At 62.3% G+C, this 13,928-nt stretch overlaps 2 protein-coding genes across 2 annotated transcripts in view; one reads left to right on the top strand and one right to left on the bottom strand.

The window, feature by feature from the left end:
• The window catches only part of CORO7 (coronin 7), a 57,152-nt gene that overhangs the window by 32,233 nt on the left and 10,991 nt on the right, over nucleotides 1-13,928 (top strand). The gene's annotated exons all lie outside the window — the stretch shown is intronic.
• Nucleotides 1,658-12,599, bottom strand: VASN (vasorin). The gene is made up of 2 exons (XM_025859108.2): nucleotides 12,469-12,599; nucleotides 1,658-4,264 (listed from the first exon to the last, which is right to left on the bottom strand). The coding sequence occupies exon 2, from the start codon at nucleotides 4,259-4,261 to the stop codon at nucleotides 2,231-2,233; it is 2,031 nt and encodes a 676-aa protein (XP_025714893.1). The 5' UTR covers nucleotides 4,262-4,264; nucleotides 12,469-12,599; the 3' UTR covers nucleotides 1,658-2,230.

The raw sequence follows: 13,928 nt of genomic DNA on the forward strand, positions 1-13,928 counted from the left end.
GCCCTGATCTGATGGGACACCCCAAATACCTTTTCTGGGAGGGCTGGAGTGAGTGTTTAGCCTCTGTCTTTGGGTCCTGCCTCCCCACCCCACCCCCTGCCATCCCACTAGGCCAGGTTTGGCTTTGCAGTGAAAACATTTATTCAACAGCCACGCTGTGTTCAGCAGCAGCCCACAGGCCCACAATGGCCCCTTTGACAAGGCTGCCGAGGGGGAGGGCAGCCCGCGCCATAGCCGCTCCCCTAATGGGACCCAGGCTCACAGGAAATCCACCTGGGCCGCCACTGCCTCAGGAAGAAGGGGCCCCACCCAGGCTCACTGCCACCATCCTCTGCCCGCCACGACCCACCGCCCACCTCCTCCCTTCCCATGCCAGAACCCACAGCAGCCGCTAATTGAATCCAGAGCCTCGCGTGGCTGGGCCTGACTTGGCGCTGACATCAACGCCCTGAGCCCCAGGGCCTGCTCCCCAGGCCTGGCTGAGCTGCCTCCTTCCATCCAGGGTGAGGCTGGTGGGGCCCAGGGGCCATGACCCGCAGAAGGGATGCAGGCATGGGGCCTCGGGGAGGCTTGCTCAGGGTTCGCAGCGCCTCTCTGCGGCCCCAGGGCCCACTTTGCCTCCTGTCTCAGGGTCATGGAAGAAGGTGTGCTACCATCCTTGTTCCCAAGCTCCCAGCACCCAGTCCAGGCCAGAGCTGCAGTCTGCATCCCTGGCCCTGCCCCCATGCAGCCCGTGGCCTTCCTGGAAAACACTCCCCCTTCCGGGGTTTCTGGAAAGCCTGGGCACATCCCCAGTGCAGAGTAAAGAGGCATCACAGGGCCATCAGGCCTTTGCAAGCCAGGCTCAGATCTTTGGTCCTGTTCCTGGGCCACCTGCCCCTAACAGCCCCGGCTTGGCCCTTCCTCCCCACTCACCAGACGGTTCCTGTCATTCAGGATCTGTGCTGCCCCTCCACCAAGACCCCTCTTTGCTGCTAGAGCATGAGGCTGGGAGCAAGGTGCCCCAGCCTGAGCCCACGTAGAAGGGTATCAGGACTTTAGGGAGGGCTGTGTGCTCTGTCTGGCCCAGCACCATCTGTGGGGGCCTGCAGGACACAGCTCTAGGGACCCCTTTCACAGAGGAAGGGAGGCAGTGAAGTGCCTGTCAGGCCCTTTCCCAAGGAGGGATCCTTGGGGACCCTCTTGGCCTTTATCTGCCGTGAGCCTTGCTCAGCCTCACAGGAGCACTACAGTTCCTGTTGGCAGACCACTGGCCCTGGGTGGGGTGAGGCTGCCTTCATGTCCCTCTTGTTCAAGGTTAGAAGCTGCCCAGCTCCCATCCCTGCTCCCGCCTGCACCCCAGTCTCAACTGAGAGGCTGTACCAGTTGAGGCTGGGCAGACATAGCCCAGGGCGGGGTACCTGGAAGGGCCACCCTTCCTGACATGGTCCTCAACAGCAGCCCTCCCAAGCCCAGGGGTTGCTGACCAGGGCCTGGTGCCCACTGGGGAGAGGGTTCCTGGCCCCCAGCTTCCCCACAAAGACAGCTATCCGTTTACACCCACCCTGCACCCCCACCCGCCCTCACCCAGCCCAGGTAGCCTGGGCCACGCCAGAGAAACACACTCATTTTATCTTTTATTTTTCTTACAAAAGGCCTTCATATCATTGTTTGTCTTACAAAAACCAAAGTCCTTGTCTCTGAGCTTGAAAAACATTTTCCCAGAATAAATGGGAAAGAATCTCTTATAAATATGTTTTTAAAAAACCGAAGCAAAACATGTTCCTAAAGCGTCTGTCTTTCCAGTTTCTTTTGTTCCTTTGCTCCTTGGGGCCGAGGCTGACCCACATGCCCCATCCCCAGCCCCACTCTCCCTCTGCTGTCTTTCTGGGGGCTTCCTTCACTGGCCCCCAGTCTCCTTGGGAGTGGGGCCTGGCAGCCCTGGGCCTGTGTTACCAGCACACAGCAGGGCCCGCCCCACCCTTCCCCAGGGTTGTACGTTGCAGAGGACAGGGCAAACGCCACCCTTGTAGGCACTCAGGCTTGGGGCACCTTAGAGGTGGTCACGTGGGTCCCAGGATCTCATGGATGAGGAGACGGAGGGGCGGGGTCTTGCTGTCGTCACACAGCCGCGATCTTGATGTGTTCTCCCGGTAGGGATCTGAGAACTTCCTTGGTCTGGCAGCAGGAGGGCGCTGGCGGATCCCAGCAGGGCTGAGAGCCCGGCCTAGCAGCCTTGTCGCTCCCGGGCTTAGATGTAGGGCTTGGTGGGAAGGGGCCCCTGGGGGCCAGGCCCTGAGTAGCCCATGAGTGGCACCTCACACTCCGGCCCACTGGGTAGGGCCTCCCCACCGCCCTCAGTCGCCTTGGGGCCTGGCTCCAAGGGGGCCTTCACCCCCTCTAGCTCCAGGGGCCCAGCCCCGGGCCCCACCTGTCCTTTGCCGTGCGCTACAGCCGCCGCCGCCCGCCCCCGCCGCACGCAGTAGGCCGCCCCCACAGCAGCCAGGGCAGCCAGGAGCACGGCCGCCAGGGCTGGCGCAATGAGGAGTGGCAGGTTGCCCTCTCGGGCCTGGGTGACGGGGGCGTGGTTGGAGCGGCTGGCTGGCGGCGTGCGGGCCTCCCCACAGGCCTCTTCGCCCTCGGGCAGCCGCCCGACCCCCAGAGGCCTGACGCAGATGGAATAGGTCGCGTTGGGCCGCAGCTGGGTGACTGTGTACTCGGCAAGTGAAGCAGGCAGGCGCAGCGTCACGGGCCGCTTGTCGGGGCCTGACAGGTTGCGGTAAGTGAGGCGGAGGCTTCTGAGCTGCACGGCACTGCCCTGCAGGTAGCGCTGCAGCCCCACGCGCAGGGAGGTGGGGCTGGCCGGCTCGATGCCCAGGGGCAGGGGCTGGGGCGGCTGCAGCGTGGCTGGGGCGGGGCTGGGCGGGGGCCCCTGCCTCACCCGGCTCTCGCAATATAGGCCTGTGAAGAGCTCAGGGCACAAGCACTCCAGGTGGCCCTGCACCCCCAGGTGGCAGGTGCCCCCGTTGAGGCAAACGGACGCCGGGCAGTCCTGGGGCCTGGGGGGAGGCCCCACCGTGGGCAGGGCCACAGGGGGCACGCTGGGGGCCTCGGTAGCCAGCTCTGTGGGGTTGAGCCAGGTGGGAGCCGGACTGGAGGGGGAGAACGTGGGCCCCCACACCGCGGGCTTCGTGGTGGGCACCGTGGCCGTGGTGGTGGTGGCGGGGCAGCCAAAGTCAGCATATTCGAGGTCTAGGAGCAGTCGGCCAGCATTCTTGGGCGGGAAGTGGCAGCGTGTCTCCTCCGGGCTGGCCAGCGCCACATGGCTCTCCCGTACCCAAGGCCCAAACCAGCTTAGGGGGCAGACGCAGTTGAAGGGGTTGCGGGCAGCCGCCAGGAGCCGCAGGCGGGGGAAGAGGCCCGACAGCTCGTGCGGGAGTGCCTGCAGGCTCAGGTTGCTCAGGTCCAGCTCCTGCAGGGCCACCAGGCCAGCCAGGCCCTCGGGCCGCAGCTGGGCCATGCGGGTGTTGCCTGCCAGCCGCAGGCGCGTCAGGCCCCGCAGGCCCTGGATGGCGGGTGGCACGCGCTCCAGCTGGTTGTCAGACACGTCCAGGTCGTGGAGGTTGCGCAGGCGGCTGAAGAGCCCCTCGTCCAGGCGCCGCAGCCCCAGGCCAGCCAGCCGCAGTGCCTCCACGTTGGCAGTGTCCAGGGTGCCAGGCTCCAGGGCTGGGAGGCTGTTGTGGCTGAGGTCAAGCAGTAGCAGGCGCGGGAGGCGCAGCGGAGGCAGTGCCCGCAGTTCATTGTCCTGCAGCTTGAGCTCCAGGAGGCCGTCGAGTGTGTCAAAGGCTCCGGGCTGGATGTGGCGGATGCGGTTCTTGCCCAGGTAGAGGCGCTCCAGGCGCCTCAGGCCGCGGAAGGTCTCGTTGGTGATCTCGCGAAGCCTGTTGGCCGTCAGGTCCAGGTTGCTGAGGTTGGCAAGTGGCTGGAAGACCCCGGCGGGCAGGCTGGCGATCTGGTTCTGCGACAGGTCCAGGAGCTGCAGCCCCGGCAGGCTGGCAAAGCTGGCTGCGTCGAGCGTGGTGATGCCGTTCTCGAAGACGTAGAGGCCTGCTGTGTCGGGTGGCACGTCGTGGGGCACGGTGGCTCCCTGGCGGGCGGTGCAGAAGACCGTCTGTGGCTGGTGGCACTGGCAGCCGGGTGGGCAGCCCTGCACCCCAGGCTCTGGGGCCAGCAGCGGCAGCAGCAGTGGCAGCAGCAGGCGGGGGGGGACTCTGGAACACATCTTCTGGTTCCTGGGAGCAGGGGGGAGAGAGAGATGACACCATGAGCCAGGAGTCTGGGGGACAGTCACGCCAGGAAGGGACCAGGAAGGGCATTCCCTGCCCCCAAATCCAACAGCGCACAGCAGGTATGGTCAGGTCCCCAGTGCCCCGGCCCCATTCCTGTCCCAGCCCCATCAGCTCCCTCACTGAGTGACTTTGAGCCCTCCCGTGATTTCGTTATGCCATCACTTGCTACTTCCTGTGCTGTCACCGGGGCTTGGTGGGCTGATGCGTGCAGAGAGGCTGGCACCTAGACACTCAGTGGCCACAAAAACTCCCCTCTCCTTAACCCCAGCCCTCTCACCTCTACAGCTCGAGAGAACGTGGTCAAAAAGCATCAGGCTCCGGGCCCTCCCTTCAAGTCCCCTCCCCCCACAAATCTCTGCTGAGGTGGACAGGCAAGGGGGGGGAGCCCGTGGGTCCAAGAGCAGCAGCCCCTCCCCACAGCGTCTGGGAGAGAAGGGGCGGGCAGCCAGTGCGTAAGTAGAGAAGCTGGCTGCCCCGTGCCGCCGGCCCCTGCCGCCACGCTCTGTGTCCTCCAAGTGAGGAGGAGACCGCCGCGGGAAGACTTCACATGGAAACTATGGGATCGGTGTTTTTCCACTTGTGAAGTCAGACCTGCCCAGTATGGGAGCTGAGGGCCCTCCAGGATGTGGCCAGGGGGAATGTTCCTAGGGGAGGGGGCAGAGGGGGGCCTGAGCTATTGGCAGGTGTTCCCCTGTGTGTGGGGGGGCAGATAGGGAGGCAGGGAACCCTGGGCTTCAGATCCCCCATCTCTGAGGTGTGATGACAGATCCAGAGGTGGAAGGTCCTGGCCTCCCTGGGCTCATCCAGGGGGCACGTTGAGGGACACTGGCTACGGGGTGGTCCCCAAATCAGCTGGCCCTAGAAACATTCTGCAGACTGGTTCATCTGCTATTTTGGGGGGTCCACTCTGGCCTGGGCACTGAGAATAAGGGGCGGCAGCTCTTCACCCTGTGTTAGCTCACCGAGCATTTACAGTCCCCTCGTGTGGTGCCCCCAGCAGCCATGGCAGGTGGAAACTATCCTCATTGCTCCCAGATGACAGAAGGGCGGCGGGGGGGGGGGGGGGCTCCAGGAGGTGTAGTGACTTGCTGCCGTCCCACTGCCAGGAAATCTGAGCCGGAGCCTAGGTCCTTAACCATGTCCAGGTGCAGCTGGGCCTGCAGCCTGGGATGGTCCTGCCCTGCTGATGAAGGGGCGGCTCCCTCAGCTGCTCTGGGTTCCAGCTTGTAGCTGGAACTGCTCTAGACTGAATGGGGCCACAGTATGAGGCCCCCTTTCAGGTTCCTGGGGGAGCCCAGGGGCCACCCTACCAGCTGTCCTCACTCTCTGGGCCCTGAGAGTCCCCAAGAGGCCGGCACCCCTCCCCTCCAGGCGCCTTCTGCTCACACAAGGGCCTTTTGTGCTGGGGCTCAGCCTCCCCTTCCCCCACACCTGCCAACCATCACGCTATGGTAGGTAACATGGCCCCCTCAGCTGAGCCCGTGTTCTGCCCTGCTGCCATCCATCGGGCTCCTCTCCCAGGAACACAGGCTCCCGCAATGTGAGGCAGAGGAGGGGCACGTGGTCCCAGGATAGACAAGACAAGTCACTGGGGAGACCAGTTCTGGGTAAAGGCCTGTTACCAGGTTGGGCCTGCGCAGGCCCTGCCCACCTACAGGGTCCCCTCTGCCCCGGAAGTGGGACTATCAGCCTCTGCCCCTCACTTGTTTGTACTGATGACCACCTTACAGAGGCCAGCCAGGGAGGCCTTCCCTGACCCCCAGCTGGTGCCCCTTCCCCTGCTCTCTCTCCTGTTCACTTCCCTGTGTCCCAGAGCATGCTTAGCTCATCTTTGCTGAGTAAATGGTGGGGCAGGGCTTTGTACCAAACCTCAGAAGATGCTAGAACCAGGACCTGGAAGGCCTTGTGCCCCTCTGGCCCTGCCGGCACCATCCCAGGGGGGCTGCCTGCACCACACCCAGCCTCCTCCCCCAAGTGGACCCGCTCCACCCTCACTGACTCAGAAGGCAGCGGGTGTGGCCTGGCCTCCAGATGTGGGCTGTGAGCGCCCTCCGCCCCCCACATCCATGTGTGGGGTGACCCGCCTCCCCCTGAATCAGCTCTCCCAGCGGGGCAGGCAGGGTCAGGAAGGGAGCAGCCAGGCTCCAGGGTGGGAGGGGACCCTACACGTGGCCACCCCTGCGGCTTCAGCTCCCCCTGGGCTATGTATAAGGTCATGGTTAAGAGCTCATGCTCCAGTCAGGCAGCCTGGGCCAGGGGCATCCCAGTTCTGAGGCCTTGCTTTCTTCAGTGTCTCCCCAAGCATTTCAGATTTGACACAGACTAGGACTGCGAGCATTTAGAACTGAACAGCCCAGGTGTGGCCCCTGGGGGCCTAGGTTGCTGCTGGGGGGTGTTCCCCACTCTGCGCTGAGGAGGGGCATCAGGGTGGGCTCTGGGCTTTGCCCAGAGTCTGTTGGCCCTTTAATCCATAAAGTCATCATGAGGGAGCCGTAGGGTGGTGTCCAGCCACAGGGTGGCAATCTGGCTGAGTAGGTGGGGAGCAGGGGTTGGGTCAGAACAAGGGCAACTGGCATCCTGGGCCGGGGAGACCCCAGCAGGCAGCAGCTAACCTGCTGCCCACCTGCTAGGATGCTGGGGTGAGTACCTGGGCCCGAGCAGGCAGTCGGCACTGGGGCTTTGGCAGATGGGAAGCTGGGTGCTGCTGCTTCGGGGGCTCTGCCATGGGCTCTTCTGGCACCAAAAGCAGATCACATAGCCCCCAGAAGGGACCCAGAAGGTGAAGGCCGGCCATGGAGGGGGTGGGCAGCAGGGCAACAGGAGACAGAGGCCTGAGTTCAGGCCCAAGTTCGGCCCCTAAATAGCTTCCCAAGTCCCTTTCCAATTCTGGGCCTCAGTTTCTCACCAGTCCTGCCTGACTCTCTGGAGTTGTTCTGAGCACCCGGGGTTGTAGTGTTGTGTTGTTCTATTTGTTTTTGAGTGGGGGAGTTCTTTTAACAAGTTCTGGGAGTGATTCCGCCTGTCTGGGCTCGTTCTGGTGTGTGTGTGCGCACGCACTGGGGGTGGGTTGTCTCATGGGAGGTCATGGCTTTCCTGGCCATTGCAATTCCAGCAGCCCTGAAGGACCAGGGGCCTGGGCTTTGATATCTGATCTGCTGACCCGAGGCAGGGAGGTGGGACCTTTCCCTCTGCAAGGGGTGTGGAGAGCCTCCTGGAGGCAGCCCTGGGGCTTGGGGGGTAGTGGAAGTAGGAAGGCAAAGTGTCCAGGTCGGCGCTCTTCCCCCTGGACTCTGCAGCCTCCTTACCTTGGCCTGGCCCACCATGGCGTGGTAGGATGAGGCAGGAAACTGAGGCCTAAGCTCTTGCTGCTGGCTGTGCTGCCCTCCAGGGGACAGTTGCTGGGATGGGGCTTTTTAAGGTCCCACTGCCTGTGTGGTTGCATGACAGTCTAGCCATGGTCCTTTACCTTGGTTCCCGTCTGTGAAGGGCAGGGGAGAGGGGGCATTCCTGGTTATAGTGCCTGATTGTCAGGGCTGTTTAGTTTGTACTTGGAGCGCATGCTAAGTGGTCAGTAAACATTAGCTACTGAAGCTGTTACCCATAAAACCTGAGCTCTGCCTTCTGCACATATGGGGTGAGGATGCCATGGTGTGGGAGGGGCTTCACGCCACTTTCAGCACAGACAGGAGGCCCCCCTACGCCCAGAGTGAGGCCTCCATGGGGAGGCTGCCCTCCATCCTCCACCCTTCGGTGTGGGAGAGAAGCTGGAAAGAGCAGCCTGATGAGGAGTGTATTTAGTTCTGGAAGGGGTGGGGGAGTGAGCTGTCCTTTGGCCAGCCCCCCTCAGCATATGACCTGGGAGTGGGGGAAGGGAGCAGAGGGAGGGGCTCTATGAGTAAGGACATCCTCTTCAGCCCTCACAGGGACCCTGGTGCCCCCACCCACCTCTGAGTGTGAGGGACATCTGGAGGCACCCACTCACACACAGGCCCTGGGTCAGGCAGGTGAGTGGGTGGGACCCAGGCATTTGGGGGACTGCATCAGAGCTCAGGCTGCACATCTCACTGCTGCTGGGGAAGGCCACACGCCTAGCTGGTGGGGGCATAGGGTCAGACAGACAGACAGACAGACGAGGCCAGCCCACCCCCTTCCTGTGCCAGACACTGCGGAGTGGGTGCAGGGGTCAGGTGCTGCAGGTCTGACCCTGAGGCCCTGGGCCTTTGGCTCCCAGTGCTGCCCCCCCCACCCCCAGCTAAACACTGCCGGCCAGGCCTGGCAGTGGCCCAGCCCAGGAGTCTGCCAACCCCCCCAAGGCAGGCGGGGACCATGCCGGCGGCCAGGATGGCTGGCTCCGGTTTCGCTGACGTGTCTGAGGAGGCTCAGAGCCGAGGCTGGGTCCGCCCATCTCGCCATCCCTGGGGCACGGCAGAGCAGAGAGGTTGGGGTCTCTGTTCTAGGCCTTCAGGGGAAGGGGACAAGGTGAGGGTGGGGACAGCAGTCTGACCCTGTGATGAAGCCGGGAGTCCCTACTTTGGTCTCGGCTCATCTGCCTTACTCTCTTTCCCACTCCAGCCCACTCTCCTCATTCTACACATGAGGCCCAAGACACCACTTTATGACCTTATCCAGTTCCCTTTCTGCATTTATGTCTCCCACCTACAACCCCAGGGGTTTCTCAACCCCAGCTATACATCAGAATCTCCTGGGAAGCTTTGGGAAGTTCCTGATGCCCTCTCCACTCCTTGCCAATGAATAAGAATTTCTGGGATAAGGCCCAAGCAGAGTTGTATTTTGGAGAAGCTCCTTCAGTGAGTCTCCCTTACAGGGCTCAGACCCTTGGGCAGAAGATTGCAAAGGGGGACAGTCTTGATGTCAGTCTTGTCTCCCTGTCCAGGGAGGGCTCTGGATCGCCAGCAGGTGTGCCTGGCCCCAAATGGGTGTCTTCTGTGGCACCATGGGTGACTTGGCAGCCACCAGACCTGTCAGCCCAGGCCTGGGAGACCAGTGACTAAAGCCATTTTGCTCAAGTGGGCCCTCAGGGTGGCGGGATATGTCATCTCAGTCAGGAGAGGTGCCACTCTGTTGGGAGAGGACACCTGCTGCCCCGGGAGCTATTTGGTGGCTGTGGCCCAACTAGAAATGGACCAGTCCAGATGCCACCATCGGCACGCGCAGGTGTGATGCCACAGGGGCTGGGCTCAGTCAGACGCAGGGCTCCTGGCTGTCCTGTCCCCACCCAGGGCTAAGCATCCATCAGGTAAGGCCCTAACCCTGCCATTAACCCTGGATTTGCCAGAGGAAGACCTTAGTCACCAAGGGAGGCCACCAGCCCAAGCCAGCTGGGCCCAGGTTGTCTGGGTCCTGGGCAGGGACTGAGAAGGAAGTGACCCCAGAGGGGTCTTTGCCCTTCTCACTCTTGCCATGCCCGGGGTTCTGGGTTCCCCTGCAGCAGAACTGGCCCTGCCTGGGGTCTGCGAACTGATGAGGGGAGCTACAACCCAGCTCCCTCGCCCAGGTCTCTCAGTTCTTACTGCTGCCCATCCAGGCCCAGGGCCAGTAGGGGCCCCAGTACTGCCTCAGCCCCAGCCCCTTCTCAGTGCAAGCCAGCTCTCTCCTCCCTCTTTAATTAAATCTCTCAGGCAGCCGCAGAGGAATGTCAGAGCCTTATTGCATTCCCCTGGAGGAGACTGGTTGGGGGGACTGTCCCCAACCTGGAGAACTGGCCCCTTGCCTGCCTCTACGCCTCAAAACCAAGGTGGCTCAAGGGAGCCTGCTTCAGCCTCCTCATACCCAGGGAGGCTGGAATGAGGAAAAGTGGGGGAGGCCTGAGGGCCTGGCCAGCCAGGCGGCCCAGCCAGCTGAGGGAAAGCAATCCGGCTGCCTCTGGAATGTGGAAACCGATAAAAGGAAGAAGGCTGAGCCCCTGTCCGCCTGCGGTGAACTCAGACTCTTGCAGCACCCCTGCCCGCCCCCAAACACAACCCTGTTCCAGTCACGCGCGCACAGACACATGCCCACGCCAGACACACGCCCACTGGGCCGCGCTCTGACACACACACACACACACACACACACACACACACACTCCCTCCCCCTTCTCCAAGAACTCTTGCAAATTCCACAGCAGTGAGGGGAGCTGGTTTTCTTGGCAGCGCAGAGCCTTGGGCTCTCTGGCTCAGGGAGGGACTCTAAGGGGAGCTGAGGGGGGCTACAGGAGGGGTCACTAACCCCATGAGGTAGCATTGCTCCCCTTCCCGAGAGCTCAGGGCCTGTAGACGGTCAGGGATGCTTCTGTGGGACAAGCTCACCCAGTCTTCTCTCTGGTCACCAAGGGGGACTGGCTGGCTGGCTTTCTGAGGTGGGAGCTGCCTCCTGGAACCAGCTGAGAGCTGCCCAGCTCAGGGGTGGGGTCCACTTATAAAACCCCATGGGTCTTGCTCCAGCTCCCCCAGAGCAGTAGTAGGGGTGTCAGGAATGGGAGCCAGAAACTCTGGACCCATCTCCTGCCAGGGCATTTCCCTGCCTGCCATAGGAGGCTTCCTAGGGAGAACACATGTCTGGGCAATGTCTGAGGGGCTTCTCGTGTTCAGCCCCCCCACTCTCTTTCCAGAGTCTGGAGAAAGTGCCCTGGGACACCAGTCCCCCACCAGCCACATCTGACCCTCTGGACCCACAGGTCCCAGAGTAGCTGTTTCAGTCTGCATCTTGGGGAGGTGGGGACAGCCAGTGCCCGGGGCCCCCCGTCTGGCACGTGTGTGCTCATCCTCCCTCCCTAGGCCAGATAATGGTCTGGAGGGAATCCAGCTGGGCTGCTCATTACCAGAGCCCTCTTCCTGCCTCTGACACTCTGTTTACAGAAGCTCCGGGGGCTGATTCCCCTGGGAGAAGACAGCCAACTCAGGGGACTGCTCTCCCATCCCCCCACACGCTGGCCTTATCCCTGTTGGGCCTTGCCAACAGCTGGGCCCATACTGGACTTCACTGCCCTCTGGACCAGCTCAAGTGGACCCCACTTGGAGGGCACCCACCCAGCTACCCTTCTGTGCCCCCAACACCCAAAGTCCAGCCTAGCGGGAAGGAACCTTTGAAATTTAGTACAGTCTCCCAGCCCTATAAGCTCTTACCCTGCAGAGGAGCGCTCTGGGTCCTGGTGCCTGTTCCAGAACCTCACCTGCCCTTGGTGCAAAAGGCAAGCAGGGGGACAGTGGGACCCTCGGGGCCTTTTCCTCCTTCCCACCTTGCAGACTCCACCCCTGGGCCCCAGCAGGAGAGGCAGTCAGTGACCCTGCTGTGGTAATCTTTAACGAATGGGGGCAACGCAGAATGGTTGGCACCAATTGCCTGGCCTGCCAGTGACCACAGGGGACCTCAGCAGCCCTCAGGCCCCAGAGCTGCCAGCCCAGGGACACAAAGGACTAAGCTGGCTCCAGGCCATTGGGTTCATAGCCCAAGCAAAACCCTGTCCCTGGCAGAGGCAGAGATGGGGCACCCTAATATCTGGAAAATGAAGGGCCCCAGCCAGCCAAGGTCTGTCTCCTGCCCCCCACGGGGCATCAGATACCTCCTAGCCACCCCCACTCCTCCCCAAGGCTGCATGCCTGTTGGCCCCCTGGCTCTGTCCTAAGTGACAAGGGCCTTCAGTACCCCCAGGCGGCCAATCTACACAGATCTGTACAGGCTCACGGAGGGCTCCAGGCCCAGAACCAGACTGTCCCACTCCAGGAGCTAAAAGTAACCAAGTCTATGGCTTGGCTGTCCCCTCAAAGGGGTTTGATTCATAAAACTGGTCATGCCGGAGGGCCCAGCCGTGGGAGGAGGAAGCGAGGGAGGGGGTGTTTATTTTGTCTGCTCACAGCCCTGCCGGCTACTGGCCGGTGAGCCTTGGACGCGCGCGCGGCCGTGGGGCTGTCCGGGACTGCCCTAGGAGGGGGCGAGTCGGGCGCGGGCAGGGGTGCATGGGGCCCGCCCGCCCTGCGCCCAGGTCGGCTCCGAGGATCGTGCGGGGCTGGGGGTCGCGTGTCCGTCCTGAGTGCGTGTGCGCGCGACGGGGGGGGGGGGGGTCGCGCGCGTGATCGGCGCGTTGCACAGCCCGGCCCATGGCGCCCCCGGTCTCCGCCCGCAGCGCCCCGGCCCGGCAGACACTCACCGGGGGGGCGGCGGCGGCGGTGGCGACAGCGGCAGGAGCCGGGCGGGGCGGGCCGGCCGGCCCGGTGGGGTCCTGGGTTCCGGGATCCGGGGGCAGCCGCGTCAGTGTCTCCCGGCCCCGGGCTTGCGCTGCGGAGTCAGCTCGCGGTCGGCGGGTCGCACTTTAAGGGCTGGGGGCGGGGCCGCTCCCCCGCGAGGCGGGGCGGGGCGGGGCCGACAGAGACCCGCCTCCTCTCTCCGCTAAAGGGGTCATTTCGCCGGCTGCCTGATAAACTCACTCACCCACCTCCCGACCGAGGCGGGAGTCCCGCGCTCCCGTCTGCTCTGCCGCTAGTCTGCCATATGACTCTGGGCGGGTCCCTGTTTTTAGTAAAAGCAAGAGAGTGAGACCAAGAGTCCTAAACCCGGATACCCATGACACATCAGGCAGGCGATATAAGGGCACTATTTAAACTCAAGGAGGAGGAGACCCCACAGCTTGTGGAGACCTGGAGAGGTGGCGGTGGGTGGGTAGGGAAAGTGGGGGTTGGTGTAAGGGCTCTGCCTTACGACCTGCCCCAGTCTGCCAGAGTTTCAGGTTTTTCAAGAGAAACTGGAAATCTGGAGTTTTTAGGCGAAATCTCTCAATGTGTTATTGTTGGTAGCTAATCCCAGTTTCAAAAACTCTTGGGCAGGCCACACAGAGCCCTCTGAGAGCCTTCTAAGTACAATCTCTAATGCCAAATCTGAGTTCTGGGGTCCTTTTAACCATGAGGGCTTTCAGGGAGGTATCCCTGGGCCACCTTTTCCACATTTTAGATGAAGGGACTGAGACACAGGAAGGGGAAGTGAGTCTGCCCAAGGCCCCACAGTGCTGGAGGGGTCGGATGGGGTGGGAGGTTAGGCCTCACCATCAGTGTGGGTGGGGCCTGGGTGCAGCTGATGGTGGCCCTTGGTGGGGGGGAGGGTGGTGCCAGGGGCTAGACTAGTCCAGAAAAATCCCCTGCCTTGTAATATTCCAGGAAAATGCTCTGCCCTCCTGCTCTATGTTTGTGGTCAGAGTCATGCCTCAGAGCCTTTGGGGACCAGCTCAGCTCCCAACTTCCAGAGGGCCTTGGCATACCTGTCATCCCCTCCAGCCCGGCCTGCACTACATGCTTTTCTTGGTATATGTAGATGTGGGGCATGGCTTGTGAACCTCTGCTCCTGGGCCAGTGCTGGCTCTCGGCTGTGTTTCATTTGGCCTATCTGGGACTTTTTAAAACTTTGAAGCCATTGCCAAAATTGAAAAATCCGGTGGTTTCACATTAAAATGGGACTTCCCAGCTTGCCTTAAATAGGAACAACGGGCAAGGGCTGAGTAGTAGCTGCCCCCTCTGATAGAGGCCCAGGCTCACTGGCTGCCCCAGTCCCCACCACTCCCAGGTGTCTCCCACCAGGTTGCTTTACTCACATTCCTGAGACATTTGAGTCTGC

Source organism: Callorhinus ursinus, unplaced genomic scaffold (assembly GCF_003265705.2).
Source record: "Callorhinus ursinus isolate GAN/ISIS: 27379988/994484 unplaced genomic scaffold, GSC_fseal_2.0 scaffold13, whole genome shotgun sequence".
Taxonomy (NCBI): domain Eukaryota; kingdom Metazoa; phylum Chordata; class Mammalia; order Carnivora; family Otariidae; genus Callorhinus; species Callorhinus ursinus.